This window comes from Canis aureus, chromosome 16 (assembly GCF_053574225.1).
Source record: "Canis aureus isolate CA01 chromosome 16, VMU_Caureus_v.1.0, whole genome shotgun sequence".
In the NCBI taxonomy this organism is placed as follows: domain Eukaryota; kingdom Metazoa; phylum Chordata; class Mammalia; order Carnivora; family Canidae; genus Canis; species Canis aureus.
In genome coordinates, this window is record NC_135626.1 from 23,064,888 (window position 1) to 23,078,420 (window position 13,533).

The following is a 13,533-nucleotide window of genomic DNA, read 5'->3' on the forward strand; positions in this document are numbered from 1 at the left end:
GGCGGGAAGGCTCCGCACCGGGAAAAACACGAGCCCGCGGCCACAGACCCCAAGCGCGGAAGCGACGCAAAGGGCGATCCCGCCTTCCGGCCGCCCCACCCCCGACGTCCGCCTCGCCCTCCGATTGGCTGCTCCTCGCAACCACGCCCACAGAGCTGCCGCCCACGTGACCCGCCGGCGGCCGTAGGATTGGTCGCCCGGCGACGGCTTTACTGGCGGGGGAGGGCGGAGGGACCGCGAGACCGGCGCCCGCGGGACGCGGGGAGCGGGGCGGCCTGCGGCCGGGCTCCGGGAGGCCGAGGGCATCAGCGGGCCGGAGCGACCCCCCGAGACACGGCATAGGAGCCTGAGGCGCTCAGAAGGCGGGCTGCAGACTTCTGTCGGGGTCTTTGGTTTGAGCCCTGACTTCGGCCGTACACGTATTTCCCCGCAAGGACGGCGCCTCTCAGCCTTTGCTGAAGTTGGGGGTTGGACTTCATTGTCATTATCCTGTTGAGGGGCCACTGTATAGAAGTACTGGTTGACCTGCGCCGGGCGCCGTGGAGACTGCCGTGACGTGGAACCTGGGGGAGGGGAGGGAGGGCTTAGAGACGCCAGGGGTCTGTCCCGTACCCACCTGCAGTGTTGAAGGTAAGTTGCTTTTTGTGCTGATACTTTTATAATCTAGTAGCTTAAGGTTTAGGAGGGGGGCCCGCTCATTGGGTGAATTAAACGTTCATTTATTTTTATTTTATTTTTATTCGTGAGAGACAGAGAGAGAGAGAGAGAGATAGAGGCAGAGACAGGCAGAGGGAGAAGGAGGCTCCATGCAGGGCGCCCGATGTGGGACTCGATCCTGGGACCCCAGGGTCATGCCCTGGGCTGAAGGCGGCGCTAAACCGCTGAGCCGCCCGGGCTGCCCTAAACGTTCATTTATTGAGACTCATCCTATGTACCAGGCACCTGAGTGTGGTGTATGCAAAGGCCAGTAAGACCCTGTCCCGGTTCTATAGGAACTCTGTCATGGGGTGGTGGGACAGACGGAATGCGGGGGATGTGCATGGCTGAATAGGGGACATGTGATGTGGTGGGGAAAAGTGCTGTGGGAGGCAGAGGGGAGGATGACTGAGGCTTCCAGACCACTTTACTGAGGTGACGTTTGGGTAAGGTTTTAAAACTATAATGAGGCGTTTTTCGGATTGCAAGGATTAGGGGAAGATGGACCTGTCCAGATGGAGCAACTGTAATGAGGTAGAGAACTAGGGATGTGTGTATGGTGGGAGCACACTTGGAGCTCTGCTCCCAAGTTTCATGCTTTTAGACAAAGTGAAGATCTCTCAGCCTGTTTTCCTCATTTTAAACATGTACTTCACCTGTAGAGGATGATGAGCTAAAGGCTCAAGCATAACCCCTGGAAAACAGGCACTTTGTTAGTTTCTCTCTTTTTATGGAATTTAGTTGCTGAATGGCCAACACAGACCAACAGGTGCCAGTTCGTTGTTGTTGTTATTGTTGTTTTTCAAGATTTATTTATTCGTGAAAGACCCACAGAGAGAGGCAGAGACACAGGCAGAGGGAGAAGCAGGCTCCCTACAGGGAGCCTTATATGGGACTCGATTCCAGGACCCCAGGATCACAACCTGAGCCAAAGGCAGATGCTTAACCACTGAACCACCCAGCGCCTTAGCCTCCAGTTTTTAAGGAGTATCAATCTTGACATTTGTAGGTGGCTGAAGGAAGCCTGTGTGGTCTCCAGAATTGTTACTTAAATACTGACTATACTTTGCTGATAGGCTGGGGAGGGTGACATTGTGATCCAAGTACTTTTACATGTCAGTGATTGCAGTCAGCTTTCTTATTCAGAAATTGATTATCCAGGTTGTGAATTACCTAGACTTTGCATTGCCTTTTTTTTTTTTTTAAGATTTTTTTTTGTAATCCACATCCAGTGTGGCACTCCAACTCAGTCCTAAGATAGTGTCCCATGCTCCACCGACTGAGCCAGCAAGGCACCCTTGCATTGCTTCTTTTATCTTGCCCATGGCCTGGAGAAAAATGAAATTAAACTCCATATTTAGCTGGTAGTGGAAAAATCTAAATCTGGTAATCAGATCTCTTTTCTCTCTCTGGCTCTGCTGTTAATTTGCTGTGGACTTTGCCAAAACATAGCCTCTCTGGGTCTAGCACTCTTAAGATAGAAGATTCCAGTATAAAAGTTTTATACTTTTTATCTTTGTTGGCTGCAGAATTGCAAATCAAATTGTATATTAAATGAACAGGAGTTTACTTTATAATGGAATTTAGTACAGAAAAATCTTTGACATCCCTGAAATTTTATCATGCATTGTGTTTGGGTTTATTCAAGTTTTTGAATCATAAATGCTACTCCACTCTCCTATATTTCAAAAACAAAAAAATTCCTCCAAACCAAAACTTAAGTTTGTAATTTCATACAGCAGAGTCTTTAAAGCAACCATAGTGGAAAATAAAATATTTATCAAAAGTCCGTGCTTGAAACTTATCTATAAAGAAGCCTTTATTTAATAGGTTAACCTAAGTCTTCTTAGATGTGAAAATAGTGTTGGGTTGCTTTTATGTTTATAAGGATGTGAAATGCAATGATGCGATGATGAGTGAAGTATCGTCTGACCTGGTATTGCCATTGCTTCAGTGTTGGCTTTGACCAGGGTATGATTCCATAATCTTCTCTCTGAGCTGATTCTGGTTTTTCCACATTGGAATGTTCTCAATCTATTTGGATACTGCTTTTATTATTATATATTTATTATTATGTGTTTCTTTGATACTCTTGAATTGCTGATACTTTTACGTTTCATGTTTTTCTTCTTAGGTGGAGGTGAAAAATCTGGCTTTGATATCTTCATGGAGGACTACATTATTTCAATCCTGAATCTGGTTTAGTTTTCTTACTGATTTATTACTATATTAAAAATGTTTAATTAACTATGGTGTTTGTTTTGGTAAAACCTTGGGATTTAATAAGAACTTTAACAAATACCCATTATATTCTTATGGTACAGAAAAGTGTTTGTATTTTATTTATTTATTTAATTTTTTTAGATTTTATTTATTAATGAGAGACACAGAAAGAGAGAGGCAGAGACACAGGCAGAGGGAGAAGCAGGCTCCACACACAGAGCCCGATGTGGGACTCGATCCTGGAACTCCAGGATCTCGCCCTGGGCTAAAGGCAGATGCTTAATCGCTAAGCCACCCAGGCGTCCCCAGAAAAGTGTTTTTAAATCTGTAAGTTATTCCATTTCAAATTTTAATTTTATTAACTTTGCGCTATCAGAGAATGTGCTTTGAATTGCTAAATATTAGAAAACATCTCTCTCAGCAGAGGTGCTTAAATTATTTTCATCCTTTCTCTACCCATATATTTTCACCAACCTGATAATCCAGTGGCATGAATTTTACTACATAAGCAAATTAAGTGTTTCTGTAATAACGGGGACTTTCACACAAAGCTGAATTCTTGCTGCTGGAATAGAGGGTTTTTTTCCCTCCAAGAATTGGATTAGCAGAAAAAGCAAAATGTCAATACAAAAATACCTCAAAGATGATCTGAAGGAAAAATATGCTTTAAACATCTCAAGTAATTTTTTTAAAAGATTTTAGGGAAAGAGCAAGAAGGGGAAGGAGTAGAGGGAGAGGATCCCAAGCAGACTCCATGTTGAGCAGCAGAGCCCCCTGTGGGGCTTTGATCTTACAACCTTGAGATTATGACCTGAGCCAAAACCAAGAGTTGGATGTCGCTTACCAGACTGAGCCACCCAGGTTACCCCCACCTCAAGCAAGTACTTGTTAAGTTTCCACATAACCATGAAACTCGGGACACCTCTTTGCCAAAAACATTTATTCTTAAAATTTACTTAAGCGTTTCATAGAAACTTAGTAATAGCCAGAATAATTTGTGCCCATTTAGCAAACTCTTAACGACAAGAAGAAAGACCTTATTAAAAGATTCTTTTGCACATAGTTAAGTCAGTATTTTATGTCATCTCTTGATTGCTTATTAGTTTTGCTTTCACACCGAAATCTTCAAACTGCTCGGTATTACCCTCAACTGCTATTTTTCTTTAACCAGTTTCCCAAGAAAAGATACGTATGGCTCATAAAGGAATCTTATTTAAAAGTTGATGTACTATAGCAGATGCTACTTAACAAGTGGATCACAGTATATGGAAGGTGCTTTGTTTTTCTAAAGTGTTTCTAATTATTTCTATAAAGAGTAGGTCCACATTTCACATTGTTTGCACATTGATAAAATCTCTTCCTCATAGGCAGATAAATGCTTTTCTCAAGAAAAGGCCTGCTTCCCCATCAGGTGATGAGGGGCGATGAGACCTCTTTATGAGGTCTAACTTGGGTTTTTTCCTGAGAGCTTCTATACCTTTTGCTCTTCAAGGAAAAGCTTCTGTACTATCCTCTTTCATCTACTTCCTCTACACTGACCTTCATGTCCCCTGTCAATCCTGATTCTCTTATTCTAACCAGCTTGCTAAACTCTAAATAGGAGTCTAGAGAGCAGGTTAAAAGGTTTAGATCAATGGATATATCCTTTTAAAGAAATCCATATACAGTTGACCCTTGAACACAGATTTGAACTGTGTGGGTCCATTTGTATGTGGATTTTTTATAGTACAGTACTAAAAATGTATATTCTGTTAAAATTTTCTTAATATTTTCTTTAGCTTTACTGTAAGAATACAGTATATAATACATCTGACATAACAGAAAATGTGTTAATTGTTTGTGTTAGTGGTAAGGCTTCCGGTCAACAGTAGGCTATTAGTAGTTAAGTTTTGGGAGAGTCAAAAGTTACACATAAATTTTTCTACTGGAGGCGGGTGTTATCGGCACCATTAACACACATCATTCAGGGGTCAACTCTACTTGTGTAAAGTTCTTATAATTATGAATTGAGGATTAGAAGAATCAAACAATGCTAGGTACTGTGCTGAAAATCGTTTTTTCAGCCTTATGTGCAATAATTTTGTTGTGAGACAAAATGCTGATTCCTTTCAGTTTTCAGGGGAGTACAGTTTAATTAGATGTTGTACTTCTGTTGGATAACCTGTTATGGGACAAGTTTGGTGACTCCTTACATAATTAAACACACAGCGATAACAAAACACATAGCCAGAGGTGGCAAGAACAGTATCATTCACCCGGGTTTTACGACACAGTGGGCACACAGTCTTCATTTTGGGTAACAGGGGAGAATCGGAATTGTAGTCTAGGTGTACAGGTGGTGGAGGAGTAGGCAGGGCAGTCAGTGATTTGATTGTTTCTTGATTTTCAGAGGAGTACCACCATTCAAGGAACTGCAGAAAGAATACTCCCACAGAAAGGCCAGTAGACAGGGTTAAGGCAGCACCTCCCAGAGCTTTCTTCAGAGATGACTTTATTTTGTCACCAACACTGGTGGGAGAATAGAACAAGGAGGCAAAAGGAGAAACTGTTTAGGTTTGATCACACAGTGACCAATATCAATGTAGCTCTTATATTTGTCATCAGAATTACTGATTCACTTTGGAGTTTGAGTAGCTGCTAGATTGGCACGGTCTCCTTTAGTGTCTATTCTAAATGATTTCCTTTTTCTGACTTACACTATTTTGAGAGCACAGGAGCTAAACTTTGTATTTAATGACTAGAGTTTTGTTTTTGTTTAGAGAAAAAAATTAATGAGATACTGATTATATTGATTTGTGTGTGTGTGTGTGTGTGTGTGTGTCAGATAGAATATCCAGAAAAAAGCAGCTCACTTAACAAAAAATAACCTAGCAATATTGAGGAATATATATTTGAATTTGTAGGAGCGTACAGATACCAACTAGAAACAGTGGCATTGTAGTTAAGAGTACAGTCTTAAAGAGAACTGTTGATCTGGCTTGAATCTCAGTTCTCCCACCTTCTACCTATGTGGCCTTGGCAAGGTACCTAGCTAATAGGGCTTAGTTTCATCAAGTGTTAAACAGGGTAATGAATTTATTTCATGGAGTTGTGATGAGGATTGAGATATGTACGTAAATCAAACAGCACAGGGCCCGGCACACAGCAAGCCATGCACAAAAATGTAGCTAGTATGAGGAGGAAGGTTACCAGGATGGAAACTCTGGTTTTATGAACATAAGAATTTTTCTGTGATTTATGAAATACCTCAAAGTGGACCAAGGAGGGTGAGTTTCATAAAATTAGGTTAAGGTTTTAGAATTTCTTAGTGTAAGATTCTGGGAAATGTTAAAGCCTTACCTCCTGGCTGGTTGCTGCATCATGCTGGCTTCAGCTGGCTTGTGCTCCAGAGCCTGTATGTCCTGAACTGTAAGTCGACCTAGCCGAACTCCAGCCAGCCTCAGCAGTGGTGAATGATGCTGAGCCTTCCCTAGGATGTATCGAAGTTGTTGTACAAAAAAACAGCCTTCCCATGCCATGTTTACAAATGGGTAGGCTGCCAGGAAGGCTCTATAAAACTGTTTCCAGCGGGAAGAAGGGGGATGGATAGAATATTCATCCTCTTCTCTCAGGCTAGAAATCAGCTTCTCCAGCTTCACTTTCAGGTAGGGAAAAAGAACCAGGAACATAATTGACTTCCAAAACTGCTTCTTTGGGAGACCAGCGCTGGCCAATCTCTCAAGCTTGTGTGTGTCTCCCATTACAATGCGCTTCAAGCCATAAAAATTTTCAGAAAATGAGGCACTAGTTTTAGACAGGTAATGTTGCTGGAGCAGAAGATCTAGCAGGGTGAAGATTTCATCAAACCACCTCCAAAAGAAGCCATAGTGGGCAGGATTTGATTCTGCAAGAACCTAAAGCAAATTAGTGAATTAGTACATTTCATTCCATTTCATATTCACATTTCCTTTTTTTCCCCCTCTAAATTCTGATACTTTGGGCTTAAACAAATTGCTTCTTTCGGGGTCTGTCCTATTGTCCCTGTAGTGCTGCGTATTCAGTACAGGACTCTTATAACAGGGACTCAAAAACTGTTAAATCTCTGGAAATGAATTATATGCTAATTGGCAATTTCAAAACCTAGGCAACTGAATAAACTCGTGTTACTGGTTTGATTTTTTTTTTTTTTTTTTTTTACCCAGTCGTCCCTAAAACCTTTTAGAGAATTAATACCTTACCTTGACCACATGCTGAAGAGCAGGTCTCACTGCTGTCATTAAACTGTCCTGTGCTACCACCTCAAAGATGGATGGCTGGTCATCCACCACAGCAGCAGTTGTGATGTGAGCCCCATGCTCAGCCATAGTTTCCTATGTGCACTGGGTTTCGCTTTACCCACAAGCCCTTTAGTAAGCATGAATTTGTTTTAGTTACCAAAGAGGTGCTCAGTCCTAAAGGTGATCTTTCTGCAGAGGCCCAAAACTCCTTTTACAGAACTGGGCGGGGGAAAAAAGACCTCTTCTGGAGGCCGAGCGGGGGAGGGGTCTCGAATTAAGGAGATTAAGAACGAAATTAAGGCAGACGCGGGTGGACGTGGTGTGTGCGGTGGGGGTGACTTGAGATGCTGCGCCTCGAAGGGCAGAGCATGCCTACGGGGCACAGGCATGGGCGAAGGAGCTCTCCTCGGGAGCTGCGGTCCTGGAGGCTGCGGATCAGGGAGTCTCCATCGTGAGAGCTTAAAAGCCAGCAAGCTCGGAGGGGTTAGAGGTGGCAGCGCAGGCCCGGCACGCCAGGACCCGCTCCCGCTGCCGGCGGCCAAACGCCCGCGCCTGAGCTCGCGCGCGGACCTCCGTCCGGCGGGGCGCGAAACACTCACGACGCCACGTTGGAAGAGAGGCCTCCGCTTTATGACAGAAGCCGCACCCGGAAATAGAAGCGGCGGGGGACAGGGACGGCCGCCGGAGGAGAGGCGCTCTAGCCAGGACGGTGGCCTGGGAACCGGAACTAGCCGACTCTATGACCTCACCGGGATTTCCGCTTCCGCTCCCGCTGAAATGAAGTCACTTGGGGGCGGGCTTAAAGGGGAGTCCTTTGCTCGTTGGTTTTACTTTTCTTCGCCGGTTTTGCATCGCGTCCCCGGCGGGACGCCGCACCTGTGAATCTCCCTCTGCAGAGGTCATTTTGGCAAGATATTTGGGGCGCCGCGCCGACGTCTGGCACCCGGAGCCAAGAGTTCCGGGCCTGTTGCTGAGGCCTTGGTTCCCTTGGGCGATACAGTTAGAGGTGGGAGGAGGAAAGGGAGTACGGACGCACGGAAGTTCTCTCTGCGCGCGGCGGGGGTGGTGGTTGATTTTACATTCTGCCACCTTCCGGGGGTGCTTTGGGGAGACGCAGCTGGGCAGAGCATCCTTCAGCTTTGTGGCCGATGTTTAAAAAGATGATGAGAATGAGAAAGGTTCCTGCGGTTCGTCAGAACTGGGAACGATTACTTTCCATTCTAGCTGGTAGATCGACTTTTCTAGGTGTAGTTTTCTAGGTGTAGTAGGTGTAGCATAACGAGGTACCTGCCACACTCGATGGAAAAAAAGTTCCTCCTCTCGTCCACGGTTGGATGTGCCACAGCGATAAGACTACAGTGCTAAGACGGAGGCATCCTGATGAGTTCTAACTAGAACGAACTGGGGACGCTTGGTCGATGGTACTTTTCACTGTATATCAAAGTTAACGTAATTTACCTTACGGTTTGCAAAGTGCTTTTACACCGTATGCAACTTTACCTCGTTTGAGTTGCTTTAAAGCAACAGGTTTATTGAATTTAGACGAGTTACAAGTTCAGCTATTCCTCTTTCCAACCCTTCCCCACTTCTGTGCTAAATGGATAGGAATAAAAGGGGGGGGGGGGATTATCCACTGCCTTAAAGGACCTTATGATATAAAGTTCATTGGTTTGCATAATGAGAACTCTTAAAGACAAGGTTTGCATGTAACTGTTTTCAATAAAATCATGCAAGTTAATCTTATAGTTCTAAAACGTGGTTTGTTGTTGTTGTTGTTGTTTTTTTTACTCTACCAAATAACCTGCCAGCGAAAAGACTTACCTGACGAGGTATTAGGTGCTCTAACAATGGTAGCTGTTACATGCAGGCTTTTCCTAACAAGAAGACAAACGAGATTTAGCATTAACTACAAGTGGGAAATTAAGCGTTTGTATCAATGAGGGTTCTTTGTTTACAAGCAAAGAAACAGGCTAATATTTAAACTAAAAAGTTTATTGGAAATATATAGAGTAGTTAACAAAACAAGGAAAGCCATCTCTAAAAAAGACAGGAACTACAGTCCTATTGAAGGTCTCAAGTAAGAATTAGTTGTCTCACCCAGGCAGTGTTGCATGAATGGGTTTCAACAAATTTCTGTCACTGTACTTATGATTCAAATTCAAGTTTGGATTTCCTCTGCTCCGTTTCACTTTTAGAAGAGGGCAAGAGGGGTTCCTGGGTGGCTCAGTTGGTTAGGCATCTGACGCTTGGTTTCAGCTCAGGTCATGATCTCAGGGTTGTGAGATCTGGCTGGCGTTGGGCTCCATACTCAGAGCAGAGTTCACTTGGGATTGTTTCTTTCCCGTCCCCTCTGCTTCTCCCCTCACCCCTGTGCTCGCTTGTTTACTCGCTCTCTCTAAATAAGTAAATCTTGGGGGGAAAAAAGAGGGCAAGATGCCTTGATTAAATAGTCCTTTGAGGATACCCCAAAAGTAAATTGGAATTATGAGAAAAAGGATGAGAAAGTTTCCTGCGGTTCCTGGAAGAGAGGCCTCCGCTTTATGGCAGTAAAAAATAACTAATGTCAATTTTTAAAAATGATTTTATATATTTTAGTGAGAGTGTGCAAGCTGGGAGAGGGAGAGGAAAAGAGAGAATCTCAAGCGGACTTCTCACTGTGCGCAGAGCCCCACACGGGCTTGAACTCACCACTCTAAGATGGTGACCTGAGCCAAAATCAAGAGTTGAACGCTTAACTGACTGAGCCGTCCAGATGCTGCAATTAATGGCAATTATTAAAGCCAACAAATAATAACCACCTCATCATAAGTCCCATTCTCAGGTTTATATTGTAATAAATAAAACACATAAAAAGCGTATTTACATGAAGAGGTATTCAGAGCCATCAGGTTAGTATGTGAAATTTTTTTTTAAAGATTTTATTTATTTATTCATGAGAGACACACACAGAGAAAGGCAGAGACACAGGCAGAGGGAGAAGCAGGCTCCATGCAGGGAGCCCGACGTGGGACTCAATCCAGGGTCTCCAGGATCATGCCCTGGGCTGAAGGCGGCGCTAAACCGCTGAGCCACCCAGGCTGCCCCAGTATGTGAATTTAGAAGAGATAACAATCAGCTGGGAAAAATAAGGCACTACAGACCAGCTTAAATAGAAACCCTATATTGGCCTACATAACCAAAGGGAAGAACGTTTCTATCCTATTTTATTTCAGCTTCTCTTTGCCAGTTGCTTTCTAATACAATGATGTAACCTGGTGCCTTCTGTACCTCATACCAAAACAGATGTCCACTGAGTTTTATGAATTAGGTGGATCTTAAAAGATGAGTACATTTGGGGCAAGTCACAGTAGTGGTGATAGGGCTTTCCAGGCTAAGGGAACAGCATGGAGTGTATAGGAGGAGTAAACTATAGTTTGCTTTAACTATAGAGCTACAGAAAGGAATAGTACAGAGTATGTTGAAAATAGTTTTAAGTGGATTATGGAAAGTCTTAAATGTTAGTTTTAGTACTTTGCCTGTGGACATTCATTTATTTAATAAATATTGAATAACTTTTATGTGTCAGGCAGTATGCTAGGTTCTGGGTATGAAGTAGTAAAAACAGACATGGAATTTATAATCTAGGAGATAATAAGTAAATTAACAAATATATAATTTACAAGTGTAATAAGGGCTGGGATGGTGTGGCAGTCTGGGCTAGGAGGACAGAAACTATTAGACTGGGTAAATAGAGTGTCTTTCTGAGGAGATTACAATTAACCTGAGACTTAAATTATGAGCCAGTCATGTGGAGATTGAGTGAGGGGAGGGCGTAATTATTAGGCAGGAGAAGTGCTATTTGTGAAGGCCCTAGGATGAAAGAGTTCGGCATATTTGAGGGCTGCAATAGCAAAAGAGGAGATGTAGAGTAACTGAAAGGCATAAAATGGTGTTAGAGAGGTAGAGGGCAAGCTATGCAAGGACTCTGGCCATAGGAAGGAAGCTGGATTTTAGTTCAAGTGCAATGGGAGTTCCTTGAAGGATTTATACACCAGAGTCATGATGAGGTTTGTATTTTTTTTTAATATTTTATTTATTTCTGAGAGAGAGAGACAGAAGTAGGCTCCATGCAGTGAGCCCACATGGGACTTGATCCCAGGTCCCCAGGATCAGGCCCCAGGCTGAAGGCAGCACCAAACCACTGAGCCACCAGGGCTGCTCTGAGGTTTGTATGTTTAAGATGACCCTGTAATGTTTATATGGTTATGTTTACTTTGTGAAGATTCATCCAAAGTTTACATTTATGATGTGTGCACTTTTTAAAAATGTTTTTTATATTTCAAAATAAGTTAAATAACCTGGCTGCTATATGGAGAATGGTTGGGAGGAAAGTTGAGGTTTCTGGTAGTCTAGGCAATAGGTGGTGGCGGCTTGGATTAATGAGGTAGAGTAGAGTGGATTGGGTGAATTAAAGATTTTTTTTTAATTAAAGATTTTGAAGGTAGATTGACAACTTAGAGATGGTTTGGATGTGATCATTAAGGGAGAGAGAAATCAAGAATGGCTCTCCAGTTTTCTGGCTTGAGCAAGTTACGGTAATTTATTGAGATAATCACACGTAGCGAATAGTACATAGTCATACTATGCAGCCATATTTCTAAGTGCTTTACATATATTACTTCCCTTAATCCTCATAACAGTCTTATGATTGGATATTACTATTTCCCCATTTTACAGGTGAGAAAACTAAAGAGCATAGTGATGGGGGAAACTGAGGGTGAGGATAGGTTTTGGACTTACTAGGCATTGAAAGGTTTTGAATAGGAGAGGAGAGGGATATGAATCAAAATCTTTTAAGGTTTTTCTGCTGGCTTTTTTTTTTTAACAAAATCCATATCTAATTTCCAGTAATTATAACTGGAACCAGGCTTTTCAACACCCCTTCTCCCTTATCCCAAGGTTTGCTTAATTTGGGTGGGCTATAAATATAGAATTTTCCATCAGCGTGGTTAGCAAGTTGGTGGTTTGAAGTTGGGAGTAGGTCAAGGCTAGAGATAGAGATTTTGGAATCCTACGGATAGGAACAATCATTGAGCTCATGGTATTGCTAAAGAGATAGTGTAAATAAAACGTATGAATATAGAACTTAAAATCCTTGCTATTTTCTCTCTCAAATATCCAATATACTTTCAGCCATATTTTCTTATGGAGCTATTCAGAACTCGTTTCTATTTCTTCAGCTCCCATTCATCCTCAAACTTCTTCAGGATGGCTTTTGCCTTCAGATCTCTACTGATGGTCCCATCAATGACATCAAAGACTATTTACTTTGAGCTGGGGAGAGAGAATCTTAAGCAGTCTCCATGCTCCGTGTGCATGACCTGAGTTGCAATCAAGAGTTGGTTGCTTAACCGACTGAGCCACCTAAGCACCCTGACATTAAAGACCTTTATGTTGCTAAATCCTTGGACAGTTTTCAGCCCTCCCTCCTCCTCTCTATAGCAACGATATTGTTGACCATTCACTCATATATTTATGCATTCAATAAATTTTGGGGAGGGGGCTAGGTCTCAGAGATAGAGTGAACAGACTGGTATAGTTCCTACTTTATAGAACTCTAAAAATAGGGGCAGCCCGGTGGGTGGTTCAGTGGTTTAGCGCCACCTTTGCCGCAGGGCCTGATCCTAGAGACCTGGGATCCAGTCCCACGTCAGGCTCCTTGCATGGAGCCTACTTCTCCCTCTGCCTGTGTCTTTGCCTCTCTCTCTCTCTCTCTCTCTCTCTCTCTCTCATGAATAAATAATCTAAAGAAAAAAGAACTCTAAAAACATGCTAAAACATTTTAACCACCTGCTTTTCCTTCTCCCTTTCTACTTTGCAGTCCCATTTGCATTTTGGTTTCAAGTTCTGTCCCAGGCTCTCTTGCTTTCCATTTTTTCTTTTTAGCCAAAGACTTACTATTTTTAGAGCAGTTTTAAGTTCACAGCAAGATTGAGGTGGGGGTACAGAGATTTCTAGGTCTTGGTTTCCAAAAGCAACTTACTTTTGTGTAAGCACGCCTATTGTAAGCCAGGTGCTTTACTTACTTGATCTCATTTAAACTTCACAAGCCGGACAGAATTAGATCATTGGCTTCATTTCACAGATAAGGAGATGTTAAGTGATTTATCAGTCATTTTCGTGGCATGGATTTGGACTCAGATTTGATGCCATCTCAACCTGTTTTCTTTTCACTACTATCCTTTGGTCCCACTGCCCGTGGACAGTCCGGGGCTGGGTCACCATTGTCCACAGTCCTGAACTGGCCTGCGAAATTAGCTGAGCTTTATTATTTTTTTAATATTTTATTTATTTATTCGTGAGAGACACAGAGAGAGAG

General features: G+C 42.9%; 1 protein-coding gene and 1 non-coding gene across 2 annotated transcripts; one reads left to right on the forward strand and one right to left on the reverse strand.

Moving 5' to 3' along the window:
* The first annotated feature begins 2,600 nt into the window (after positions 1 to 2,600).
* LOC144287317 (Z30 small nucleolar RNA) lies at positions 2,601 to 2,697 on the forward strand. The gene has a single exon (XR_013355152.1). It is a non-coding gene; the product is annotated as a Z30 small nucleolar RNA (small nucleolar RNA).
* Positions 2,698 to 3,844: 1,147 nt separating this feature from the next.
* On the reverse strand, positions 3,845 to 7,862 carry PEX12 (peroxisomal biogenesis factor 12). Its single transcript, XM_077852218.1, has 3 exons — positions 7,137 to 7,862; positions 6,259 to 6,812; positions 3,845 to 5,427 (listed from the first exon to the last, which is right to left on the reverse strand). The coding sequence occupies exons 1-3, from the start codon at positions 7,260 to 7,262 to the stop codon at positions 5,028 to 5,030; spliced, it is 1,080 nt and encodes a 359-aa protein (XP_077708344.1). The 5' UTR covers positions 7,263 to 7,862; the 3' UTR covers positions 3,845 to 5,027.
* Between the last annotated feature and the right edge of the window lie 5,671 nt (positions 7,863 to 13,533).

What these genes read in the sequence shown, in the direction of transcription:
- PEX12 (XM_077852218.1), bottom strand. Translation starts at nt 7,262, where the DNA reads ATGGCTGAGCATGGGGCTCACATCACAACTGCTGCTGTGGTGGATGAC. An exon ending in CTCTTCAGCATGTGGTCAAG is followed by an intron (nt 6,813 to 7,136) that starts GTAAGGTATTAA and finishes AATTTGCTTTAG; the next exon opens with GTTCTTGCAGAATCAAATCC. An exon ending in ATGCAGCAACCAGCCAGGAG is followed by an intron (nt 5,428 to 6,258) that starts GTAAGGCTTTAA and finishes TTCTCCCACCAG; the next exon opens with TGTTGGTGACAAAATAAAGT.